Genomic DNA, 13271 nt, shown 5'->3' on the forward strand with positions numbered 1-13271 from the left:
GTAGACAGCCAAATGACTTTTCCTGTATGAAATGTTTCCTGATTCCCAAATCCCCTCATCTCTTACCTTGTAACCAGATAGGATTTCATTCTCTTTGAATACTCCATTCCACATTGTTTATATTTCTCATATGGAACTTACATGTAAAGTTTCTTTTCTCTCCTAGGTAATGAATTCCTAGAGAGCAGGATCTGTGTCTTTTTAATTTTTTTATTCTTCATAGCATCTAGCAGAGTACATTTCATAGAGAAAATATGTTATTAACTATAAACTGCATTTGTAGACTGGGATATGTCTCTGGAGTAGAATATGTTACTAATTCAGAACCTAGTATAGTTTCTTATCAACAATAAGAAATTCAATCTCAGTTCCTTCTGCTATACTTGAACATAACCAGTCCCTCCTCAAGGCCTGTGGCCCAATTATGTATAGAGCAAGGGTGGTGAGGGTGGTGAGGTGGTGAGGGGTGATGGTTTATTTCTCTATGAGGGAAATTTGGACTGTGTTAATGTTTATAAACATGAGAGAGATGGGACATTTTGTGCTTAAACCAACTTCCCCTTTTCTGAGAAATTCTTTCTTACACAATTCAGTAATCCAGTTGGCTCAGCCCTGCCACCCAGTGGATAAATTAAAGTACTATTGAGATCCTTAGTCCATACAGAAGCTTTTCTGAGACCTGAAACTTGACCCAGACCACTCCACTGAGTGACACAGATGATTCTTTGATCCTGAGAAAGGAGCAGAGGAGGGAATATGGTGTTCGTGACTGAGAGGAAGAAATTACATATTAAAACAGTTTTCTGTTTTTTATTCATTTAACAGTACTTTCTATGTTAATAGCATTTTACAAATGTACATAGAGCTAAATATACATGTGCATTATAAAGCAATTGCACAAGCATTAGATTCTCACTAGATAGGCAGGCAGATATTTTGTAGAAAGGAATATTGCAATGTAGAGAGCTCAAGTGACTTTAACTTCATGCAGTTAGGACAAAATTCATCTAATTTATGGCTCAAAAATCTTTCCACTAGAGCATCTCTTATCCTTTAAAAAAGAAAAGAGTCATCTCCTTTGTAACGATTTCTCTGATTTCTACAAGCAGATTTAATTGTCACTTTCTTTGTATTCCTAACAGCATATTGGACATACTTATATATATTATGAATATTGATCATTTATCTGTTTATTTGTCTATTCCTTCCCACTAAACTGAGTTTCCCAAAGACAGGAACCATGTTGTCTTATGGCCTAGCATAGTTTTGGTGCTTCAAAAATTCTAGATAAGGGTAAAAGTCAGTCCGTAGAGGATTATTTTAGCCTGATCAGCTAATGTGTAACATATTTAGCCCATCCCATTGCTCATCCTTCTGGTTTTGGCTTCTTCTCGAGCACTGATGGTATTCTCCCCAGGCTTGGTCGTGGTAGATGCAGGACAGTGATCTCCATAAAGAGAAAATTAAACCGTGGCAGAACATTTTCTGTTCCAGGTGCTACAGTTTCAGCAAAGGACCTTTCGATTCTTCACTGGGGTGAGGCAGGGTTGGAGGGCAGGATGAAGAGACTGATTAATTTTTTTAAAAAATCCAGCTTAACTAGTTCCTCATAGGTAGAAGTAGAAATGCTGTATCAAAGGCCAATTACACAAAACCTTTGATATTAAAAATATTGAACCAGTAGCAAAGAATGATTCCATAATAGACCTGCAGTGGAGGCAGAATCCAGTTATCTTTCCTGATTTCTCTTTCACTTTCTCAAAGCCCACCCTCCATTCACACACAAATTTTACCTCAGAAAACATATGTAACTTATTTCTTCTTATTAACTATTAGGAGGATGATGAATAATTTGGTGTGGGAGTAGGCAGAAAAATTGAGGAAGGCCTATTATTTTCTAATGTTCTATCTTCCTTCCTTTCCTTAGTGCTGGTACAGTTTGTTGGCACTGATTTTGAGAACATGTAATTACTGGACCATGGAAATTATCTGTTTCCTTGAGAAGAAATGTGGGAAGGAACTTGCCATGAAGTATACAAGGTGGAGTGAAGTGGGTAAGAAGGGGCTTGGGTAGACCTGAGAAATGGTTGAGGTGTCCACAAGTATAAGAAGCTAAGGGGAAATGCTCAGGACGGGCCAAGGTGGAAATGCCCTCTCTTTTTAAAATCAAAATAATGTAACATAATGTAGTTAAAAATCACATAATATTTGATGCTTATGCAAAAACCCAGCAGTCCTCAGTTCACTCCACTGAGATAGTCTCTTTCAATTATTTCAGCTTTTTCATATGGTATTTACTTCATATTTCTAAATTATATGTTTCTTCTTTTGTTTCTTAACTTAGAAATATTAGACATATCTGCTCTCCTTTTTTTTTTTTTTTTTTTTTTTTTTTGCGGTACGCGGGCCTCTCACTGTTGTGGCCTCTCCCGTTGCGGAGCACAGGCACAGGCTCCGGACGCGCAGGCTCAGTGGCCATGGCTCACGGACCCAGCCACTCCGCGGCATGTGGGATCTTCCTGAACCGGGGCACGAACCCGTGTCCCCTGCATCGGCAGGCGGACTCTCAACCACTGCGCCACCAGGGAAGCCCTCTGCTCTCTTTTTGTTATACTATTTGAAATTTTAAGCATCTTACATCACATTGTATCCCTACCTTCCTGTTCCTCCTACCTCATCCTCCTTATAGAGTTATATAACAGTTTGGGCCAAATCAGTAGTCATTGTTTACATTATTATCACTGTGTAAATAGCATCAATTGTGGAGCTAAGTAGTGTATTTTGATTGTTTTGTGTCCTGAACTACCCTTTGTTTGTTATGAAGTTATAATTATTTAAGCAATTTATTTAGTTTATTATGCACCTATCCTCAGTTTATGTCTGAAATGCCAATTCTGTCAAATACTTATTAATATTTTCTCTCAAATGGTCAACCGATCAGATAATCTAAGAAATTAATTTTCTTTTTCCTGAAGGCTTGCTCCATCCCCACTGGGTAATTCTTTTTAGTCATCCGTACTATCTGCTGCCTGTGAAGTGAAGTGGAAAGACAAAACTGAGGCACAGGGTTGATGTTTTTAAACCAGAAAATGTCCTTTCTGTGATCTCCGACCTGGAGAAAGACAATCTGGAGGAAGGAATATGGTCCTTGTGATAGGAGTAGAAGAGAGAGTGTACAATATTTAAATATTCTCTTTCCTTTCCCCATCATCCTCCTCTTTTCTGTGTTTTCCTAGAAGAAGGAAATTCTGTTCTAATCTTCCTTTTTATACTGTGGTCATACTAAGCCTTCGACTGATCCACCAAAGGAAGAGGGAAATGCAGGCTACCTATTTTTTTAAATTACATATTTATTGGGTATACTGGATGTCTGATGAACTGCACATACTTGAAGTGTATATTTTCATGGCTTTTGAAATGAAATCACTGCCACAATCAAGATAATGAACATGTTACTCCAAAAAAGTTCTTCATGTGTCTTTGTAAACCATCCCTCCCTCCCTCCCCCTGACCATCGCCAGGCAACCATTGATCTTTTTCCTGTCACTATATATTAGTTTACACTTTCAATAATTTTATATGAATGGAAGTATAGAGTATGTAGTCTTTTTTGTTGTTGTTTGGCTTTTTTCACTTCCATTCTTATTTTGAAATTCATCATATTGTTGTGTGTATCAGTAGTTTATTTCATTCTATTGCTGAGTGATACTGTATGCAAGTCATTGTGCAGACACATGTTATCATTTCTCTTCTTTCAATACTTAGAAGTGGAATGTTTAGATTGTAAGGTAAGTATATGCTTTAAAAGAAACTGCCAAACCATTTTACAAAGTAGTTGTACTATTTTACATTCCCACCAGTAATATGTGAGAGCTTCACAATTTGCCAACACTTGATATGGTCAGTCTTTTAAATTTTAGCCATTCTGGTGGGTGTGTAGTGTTTTCTTATTGTTTTTTTAAAATTTGATTTGCATTTCCATAATGAGTAATGATGTTGAGCATCTTTTCATGTGCTTATTTTGAGCTACCCATTTTTAAATACTCCATTGGTAATAGGGTTAACCTAAGTTTGGGCAAAGGAAGCAGTGTTGCATGACAGGTGCCATAAAAGAATCTCACTCACCAATTCGCTATGAAATTCTTCTTAACTTACTTGAAATTCCCACACCTGAGGGACAAAGTTGTGTACTCTTTTGAGTTAAGAGAACCAATATAAGGAGCAGTTTCTAAAAAAGATGTTTTGAGTTAAAATGCCTAAGTTATCTGTAAGTGAAGACAGCAATGGATATGTTTCCTCCAATTTTCTTCCATTAGAAAAGATTGTTTTCTAGATTAGCTAAAGGTCATATAGGGACTTCCTTGGCGGTCCAGTGGTTAAGACTCCTGCTTCCACTGCAGGGGGCGTGGGTGCCATCCCTGGTCAGGGAACTAAGACCCCACATGCCTCGTGGTATGGCCAAAAAAAAATAGAAAAAAGTTACAGAGACTGTGCTTTGTGGGAATGGCAGAGTGGCTATGGTCCTTAGAGAAGGTGGAGAGACCGGAATAGAGGATGAAGAATTGCAAAAGAATTTTGAAATGGCAGCCCAGATAGGACCCCCTGTCTGGTAAGCAAGACTGGTGTGTATGTGTATCCTGGGGGAGTTTGGTCAGGTGGGTGAGACTGAGAGAAGAGGGAGGAGACAGGGTGAATACACAATTATGTTAGGGAGGGCAGGCCCTAGATAATGGAGTGCCTAAAGGGGAGACTGAGACCAGAAGCAGGGGGACAACGCTGAATGTTAATGTTCTCTCCTTCATAGTTTTGTTCAGAACAGAACTGTTACTTTCGAACATCCTGAACTAGAACAGCTTCTATTTTCAGTCTTTTCTTCTCCAAACTAGATTCCTTCAATTTGGGGCCTTTCCCACCCTTTTCCAGCTCTCCCTTTTGGGTTTCATATGATAGAAGAAGAGAATAGTTTTTGTGGTGGCAGCCACTGCCTGCAGCTCCCCTTCCCTGCCAAGCTCCACAACCGAAATCTTTAATGGCTGTTTCCTTGACAGCATAGTTTTGTGGTTTAGCGTTCGTTAGGTCTCTGGAGCCAAATTGCCTGGGTTCAGTCTCTAGCTCTACCATTTATTAGCTGTATTACTGTGGGCAAGTTGCTTAATCTTCCTGTACCTCAGTTTCCTTGTATAAAAATAGAGATAAGAATATTACCTTCCTTAGAGAGTTGTGAGGATTAAATGAATTAATAATTTTAAAGTGTTTAGGGAACCACTGGTGGTCCAGTGGTTAAGACTTGGCGCTTTCACTGCCATGGGCCCAGGTTCAATCCCTGGTTGGGGAACTAAGCCATGCCACATGGCCGAAAAAAACCAAAAAAGTGTTTAGAACATTACCTGGCAAGTTTTAAGCTCTCAATAAATGTTAGCTGTTAATTGAATTTAAACTCTTTGGCCCCACTTTCAAGGCATTTCATAATCTGGCCTCTGTCCATCTACCCTTCTATCCCATTACTTCTTGTCTACTTCATTTGAGTTTTGCTGATTTCCTCACTGAATCATGAATCTATGTATAAATCCAGATGGTGTCCATTGCCTGGGAGGTCCTTAATTCAAATCCTACCCAATCTTCAAAGATCACTTCAAATCCCATCTCCTCTACTACCTCTTATTATATCTTGAGTTCTCATCAACCGTCTTCCCGTTTGGATTCATAGTACCATAGAATTTAGTGAATAATTACACTCTCATCACTCCTTCACGTGAATCAGCTTTGTCTCCCTAATAGCCTGTAAACTTCCTGAGGGCAGAAACAATACCTGATACTTCTGAGCCCTCTTTCAGTGAAGTGAACACATTGTCTTTATGCCATCTTAAGCGTCTGTAAAGAAATTCAACATAGGCAATAAATGTGAAGAATTCATAACTTTAATAACAGATTAGTTAGGGGTGGGGATGATAGCTTCTTTCCTATCTGTGCTATTCTCCAAAGACAGAGATTCCCTTCACCAAAAATCCAGACAACCCCCACTTCATCTCTGAACCAAGAAAGCAGAACACATCTTACCCACATATTCTTATCAAATAGACTCTTCTCCTTATCATTTCCTCCTCTTTCCACCTTCCAAGAGAAAATATCATTAGATTTTGAGTTTCTGATGGGTAATGATCACCTCTTTCTCTTTCAGTTCTTCTCTATTAAAAGTCTGAACCCTTAAGTTTTCTACTGATGGTCAGGACCCCATAACCTCTAAGCTTGTAGGGGTGATCTCAGGAGTAGATGGACTGGAACAATTTGCTTACTATAAACAAGACTGGGAAAATTAGTGACAAGCCCTTATTGAGGTCTGGAATGCAGAAACCTTGCCCAGAATCCTCCCTCTGTGATCATTTCAACCCTGGACTGCAGCCTCTCTCACTCTGGATAAATGTCATTGTTTCACGTGTCTCTTAGTCCCCACTGTTTCCTTCAGTGATTCTTTACGTTCTTCCTTGCCAATCTCTATCCACAAATCACTTCTAAACCAGTCATGAGATTGCTGGCCTAGTTATTGAATGCAAAGCCACAGAACAAAGACCCCAGAAAGGAGTGGGGCTAGGAGGGTTGCTGAGGAAAGAGGAACCCCAGCATCCGAGGGGAAGAGGTGAAGTTTTTCCAAGTCCGGCAGGAAGGCTCGGGCATCCTCCAGAGCTGCCTGTGCTGCCACAGTAAAGTTGGGGTCACCAGAGATTAAAACATCAAAGACACAGGAATGGAAGTAAGCGTCTTCAACTGGCAGCCCTTCCTTGCACAGCTGTCTGGCAGTATCAATGGTTATAGCTCCCCGACGACTGCGCTCTGAGCGTGAGAGTCGCTGACTTGGAGGGCATCCCCCAACGCAGAGCTGCAAGTCCTGCTCAGCTGAGAAGGCCCTGGCCACATCCTCTGCTGCTTTGATGGAGAAGGAGAGCTGCCCAGCTGTCTGCCGAATGATTATAGTTGTGCCAATGTAGGCAGCTCGGATCTCCACATGGCTCCCAGGGTTAGCAGTTCGAATGGATAAACTTGAGCCCCCAGGTCGGTCACCTCCATTGATAGAACCATCTTCAAAGGCTGCGGGAAGATTGTCCACCTCAGCCTGGTAGACCTTCTGATCAATGCATTCCTGCATGTTCTTAAATATAATGGTGAGCTGTGAGGGCAAGAGGGAAAACAGTTTATTTTGGGCTCAGTGCATCCTACCCGCTTCCACCAGTCAGGCCTCATTACATAGTTAGGGATCTGATCCCAGCAGAGATGAAAGGCTTATCATGGTTCTCACTCCTTGATCCCTTCTTTATGTTCCAATATTGCTTTATCCCTGCTCAACCCCTCTCTTTCTTATTTGGTCTCAACCTCGGAAACTCCCACAGGAGAAGGAAAAGTTTCCTTTCTGTAACTCCTCAACCCAGGGCTCCTCAACTTTCCTCTTTCCAAATTTCTCTTCAGTGTTTTCTGCATTGGCGTGAAATTCCCACTGAGGGAAAGTGATTTACAGGAGCGAGTGTTTGGTAGGAGGGAGTGATTCAAGATGTGAGAGCGGTTGAGGAGGAGAGGGAATAGGGAGCATTGCTGAGAAATAGTGGGAACGGCATGGGAGTGGTACCCTGAGGTGACCCTGGGAGGATCTGGAGGAGCAATTGAGTCCCTGACCTTCCGGGTGGTGGTGGCGTTGGCCCCCGATGCCACGGGGGAGCTGGTGGCCTGGACAAAAAGGAAGTCATTATCCAGCAAGGGCCAAGCTCCTTGAACACGGCACGTGTGAAAGTGGTGATGGAAGCTGCGCACGTGAGGGTCCCCGAAGGAGGCGCAATGCAAGAAGCCTGGGGGCTGACCGTTCAGCCGGAAAAACCGGCCTTCATAGTCACAGGGGTCCGGGGCTGGGGGACCAGAGGAGCGCACCGGGCCTGCGCCTGGAAGGGCTGGGCCCCGGGGTGGGGGAGGGGCCGTGGGGCCCTGGCGGGAGCAGTTGTGCTGAATCATCAGGTCTTCGATGCCGTGCACAGCAGAATGGAAGGCGAGGTCCCCGCGGCAGGTGCGGGCCGTGCGCCGAGTGCAGAGCGCGTAGGAGCGGAGGGCTCGGCAGAGGCCGCTGGAGCCCACCCCTCCACCCCGGCCTCCTCCTCGAAGGGCTCCTGGTGAACCCCCACCTCTAAGGCTCAGAGTGGAAGATACATACTCAGCATTGCAGCGGAGGATCTTGCACTGAGAATGAGCTGAGGACGGAAGGGAGAGAGGATTGTGAGATGGTCCCCAGATCCCCGCTCAACCATAACTCTCCCAAACCTCATCAGGGGATTCCAGCCGGTCCTAAAACCCAACTGAGAGCCTTCCACAGTCCCCAGTGCGCAGCCGCGAGCCCCCAGCCCCCCAGCTTTCTAGTCTTGTCCTCTTTCAATCTTGCTAAGCATGTGTAAGCCCTGCTAGATCTGTTCTCCCTGTGGATCAAGGGCTTTCGCAGTGCCCTTCCCCAAGTTGAATGGAGAATAAAATATACCTATCTGAGAGTGGGGCGAGTGACTGGAATTCCTCAGCACCCATCTCTTCTCACTCACCCAAGCTCACATGCCCACCCCTACATAGCAGCCTACCCCCTAGATTCCCCAAACCCTTATCTAACCCTTCCTTACCATGTCCACAGAGGAGCAGCAGGAGAGTGAGAATGCTTAGAGTTGGGGGACTGCCATGGGGGCACCAGGGACTAGGGGACTGGCCTGGATCCCCCATACCTATCCAGCCAGGTCCCCCCAGGTTCCGGTTCTTTCCAGCTGGTGACCCTCCTACCTAGTGAATTTTGACCGGACGTCCTGTAAGGGACTGAAAAAAGAGATTTGGCTGGGCATGGGGAAAGAGAAGAGTTGAAGATTGTTCAGAATCGTGTGAAGAGAATCTCGGGAGATCAGGAAAAAGATGAGCAGACTGGAGTTTGGGGAGAATGGGGCTCCCTGAACTAAAAGCGAGGCTGTTAAGCCTCTGTGCCCTGCTCTTGTGGCCACTTTCAGGTCCCTTATGCAATACCCCTAGGTGGGGGTGGAAGAAAGGTTGAGTGAACTCAGGGGGGCAGAGTCCACTGTATTGCCCCATTCTGAGCTACCAAACAGCAGAAATGTCAAAAAAGGAGGAATCATGTGGATAGATCAGATCTCAACCATACTAGTGGGCTCCCCAACAGAATTAGGATCTGAAAATGCTTCAGAAACATACCTCTTATTTGCCCTTCCCTATCAGGAGGGGACACCCTCCAGAGGTCATTCATTTATTTCCCTCCTTTGTGTCAGAATTTTCAGCGAGAAGGGGTAAGGGTGGTATAACCATCCCTGTTCTCTGGAACGTCAGTATTCAAATGAAAAGGGAACCAGTCTCTTTCATCTACTCTAGAGAGCAAAAATTATAATCCCTCTCTCTCAGGGGATAATGGGATGCAAGCCAAGCATGCAAATAAATATTTGTTTGTAAGTCAACATTTCTTCTTGTATTTTTCCAAACCTCACTGAAGAACCACTCTTTCCATTAACCTTACCTTGCAAGTTTAGAAGTTCTCAATCTTTTGATGAGAACAGAGCTTGGGGAGGGGCTAACTCCCTTTTGCCAAACTACCCTCTCCTGGGATAAGGATACGATTGAGGGAGAGTCATGCAGGAGGAAGAACAGGATGATGGGACTAGAGTTGTGGGGAGAAATCATTTACAACGAGGAGTAACCCCCAGCCTTGGAAGCCCAATGTGAAGGGCACTGCTAAGTAGGAGCAGAATAGAAGGGTATCAGTGGCTAATCATCTCAGGCTAAATTTGGCCTTGGTGAGAAAACCACAGAATGGGAAATGTGGGACACATATTAAAGAAGGAGACCTCATCAGAAGTCTTGAGGTAACAAGATAAGAAGAGAGCTGACTCTCAGAGGAGAGACGGAGGTTTAAATTTCTAATGGCCAGAGGCCAGAAAGAAATAAGACAGAAGGAGAAATGGAGATTGGGGCACCTTGGTATGGGAGAGATCCTAGCTTTTGGACCAGAGACATCCAAGTAGATGTCATAATTTTATGAAATTCTAACTTCAATTCTAACTCCAAAAGCTTATTAGAGGAATTGCAGTTTCATTTTGACTTACTGTTTCCAGAGGTCAAACATTAGTCTGATATCCAATTCTCCAGCCATGACTGTCTACTGTCAGTCAGCTCCAGCCAGGGGATCCCCCGTCTCTTTCTCCATGTCTCCCCTAGGTCCCCAGACCGGCTGCAATCTCACTGAGGTCAGGGAACCAGAGAAGGTCTGGTGTGGGGGGAAGGGGGAGTATATGGCTGGCTGGAGTACTGGACAGCTGAGCAGGGGAGGGAGGTGGCTACTGAGTTGACTGTTTTAAAAATAGCTAAGTCCAAGATTCCAGGAGCATTGGTGGGGGTAGGGTGTTGGAGTTGGGGGAGTGGGGAGGGTAGGATTAGAAACAGTATGGAGTATAGGGTGCCAGGTGCGGGTGGGAGGACAGAAATATGACAAGCAAGTCAGATATCCAGTTCAAGCTTATATGATTCTAGTCACTGCCTACTGCAGGCAGCCCTTCAGCATTGTCAGTAATGAGCTCCTGGCCTTTAAAAATTAGAGTGGACAGCTGTATGCATTTCATTCACCACCCTCATCCCTGCTGTACTGAATATTGCGTTTAGTTTCTACAGAACATATCTAGGAGGTAGCTGACTTTAAATAAGGTGCATAGCAGAGGTAGTTCACAGCCCCTCCCCCATTTTTGTAGAGATTTCAGGACTTAAAAAGCCAGCTGTCTAAAGAAGAAATCTGAGCTCTGAGTGGTTTAGGATGAGGGTTTGTTTCAGTCTACCAGCTCAGATCCTTGCAGCTGTCTATCCCCCTACCTCCTCCATTCTCACTCCCTAGTTTATGTAGCAATTCCTCTTCCCAAGTATACACACAAACATACAAGCTCCTGAGTTTCTGGGGAGGAAGCTAGCAAAGGCAAAGAGAAGAAGGAATGGGGACAGAATTTTCTGAAGGTTAATAATCCACAGGGAAGAAGAACTTGGAGAGATAAACTGAGAGAAAAAGAGATTCAGAAAGATACTTTTGTGAAGTAGCATAATCTAGTGACCTTTTAAGATATTGCAACCAAGGAATTTAGCCATGTTGTATTTTTGCAGCCATAGGCACCAGGGATCATCATCTCTTAGTACTTGCCAAGTGAAATTAACAGAAGGACTGATTCCAAATACTGTCATTAAAGCATCTTAAGTTACTCTACATTTAATTCAGAATTTAGAAGTCCACAGAGTACTGTTCTCTTTTTTATACATATAGATCTGAAAAATTTTCTCTCCACCACATGAAGCCATATCACAAGGGCTTTTATTATAAAAATGTAAAATGACCCCAACCAAACTATCCAAATGATTTTTTTTTTTGCGGTACGCGGGCCTCTCACTGCTGTGGCCTCTCCCGTTGCAGAGCACAGGCTCCGGACGCGCAGGCTTAGCTGCCATGGCTCACAGGCCCAGCTGCTCCGCACCATGTGGGATCTCCCTGGACCGGGGCATGAACCCGTGTCCCTTTCATCGGCAGGCGGACTCTCAACCACTGCGCCACCAGGGAAGCCCCTATCCAAATGATTTTAAAACACAATAATTTGACTATGACATCCCAAGTGGGGTATACTCTAAGAAGTTAAGTAAAAACTCTATATTCTGAATTTAAATTGGAAGTATAACTCATAGTTATACTCTTATACATGGTATATACTCATAGTTATACAGAGCTCATGGTGTATTTTATCCTAAAACATATTCTAACTTTATCCTGAAAAGGCCTAGAAACAATAACCCAGTAGCAATGAACACCCCTGGTGTCCAATCTGAGGTATCTCAATACCATTTCACACTAAAAGGAACTCCTTGGAGAAATGGCTAATTTCAGGTATGGGGCAGGAATTGTCCAAGATAAGCAAGGAAGTTTTCAAAAACTGTTAGGATTCTATCAAAAGGACTCAGAAGCAACTAGAACAGTTCCCACTGGCCAAAGATGGGACAATTTGAGTGTCAAAATGGATACTATATGCAATGGATCTAAACATATCAGGTTTGTTTAAATCTACGAGTTTACAGTGATTCTTAAACATACAAACTCATTGGTCATTGTTGGAGAATGCTAGGGGAACAACTAATTCATTATGTTGAAACTGGAAAGCTGTAAGCATTTATCCTATTTTTTCTGTGGGAACACAAGATGAGGGGAAATTTTCTCTTTATAGAAGTTTTCTAGCAAATGAATGAAGAAGGAATGGCATTTTACAATATCAGCATTTTGTAACTCCTAATGAATTAATGTATCTAGTCAATGATCAATGATAGCTGTTATCCATCACAAAAGGAGAGACAAGCATGCCCTTCTGATCATAGGTGGAGTACACAATTCCACCCATGAAGTAGTCCTGCAAAAAAAAAACCAACCCCTTTGGTCTGAATCTGATCAACCGGTAGTTAGCTTACTACTTATTTAGAAGGAATACAGGAGACATAAAATGATACCTCAGAGGTGCAAATCCAGACTATGGGCATACTCTTCAGAACAAATGACCTGGGTTCTTCAACAAATAAATTGGGAAAAAAAAAAAAGACAAAGATGGAGAGAAAACCTATAGCCTAAAAGAGAATTAAGAGACATCAAGCAGTTGCAGAGTATGGACTTTATTGTATTCTAATTCAAGAAAAAATATTATGAGATATTTGGAGAAACTTGATGAACACTTACTGGATACTTAATGATTTATAAGGAATTATTATTAAAGTTGTTGATGTGATACTTTTTTAAAAGTGCTTATCTTTTAGCGATACATCTTGAAATAGTTGCAGGTGAAAAGATATGATAGCTGGGGTTTGCTTCCAAATAATCCAAGATGCGGGAGAAGTGGGTGAGGGTAAAATAAGATTGAAACATGAAGTGATCATTGTTAAAACTGGGCGATGGATACACAGGGATTTGTTATACTAGTCTCTTTCTTTTTGTAAATGTTTGAAATTTTCCATAATAAAATTTTAAAGTCAGAAGTCATCTGTGGGCCCTTTGAGATTATTGGAGAATTTTTACCAACATCCTTGTCAAAGCCCATTGACCAAAGACCACTGGGAACAAACCTGAAGTCAAAAAATTGGGTTTCTTGGGCTTACCTGGTGGCGCAGTGGTTGAGAGTCCTCCTGCCGATGCAGGGGATATGGGTTCGTGCCCCGGTCCTGGGAGATCCCACATGACACGGAGCGGCTAGGCC

The 13271-nt window shown here is 42.9% G+C and overlaps 1 protein-coding gene across 1 annotated transcript; it reads right to left on the bottom strand.

Annotated features, from left to right (window-relative positions):
• Positions 1-5902: 5902 nt before the first annotated feature.
• HJV (hemojuvelin BMP co-receptor) lies at positions 5903-10261 on the bottom strand. The gene is made up of 4 exons (XM_065892626.1): positions 10116-10261; positions 8640-8844; positions 7663-8225; positions 5903-7162 (listed from the first exon to the last, which is right to left on the bottom strand). Exons 2-4 carry the CDS (start codon positions 8734-8736, stop codon positions 6539-6541), a joined length of 1284 nt encoding a protein of 427 aa, XP_065748698.1. The 5' UTR covers positions 8737-8844; positions 10116-10261; the 3' UTR covers positions 5903-6538.
• Positions 10262-13271: the final 3010 nt, after the last annotated feature.

This window comes from Phocoena phocoena, chromosome 1 (genome assembly GCF_963924675.1).
Source record: "Phocoena phocoena chromosome 1, mPhoPho1.1, whole genome shotgun sequence".
In the NCBI taxonomy this organism is placed as follows: domain Eukaryota; kingdom Metazoa; phylum Chordata; class Mammalia; order Artiodactyla; family Phocoenidae; genus Phocoena; species Phocoena phocoena.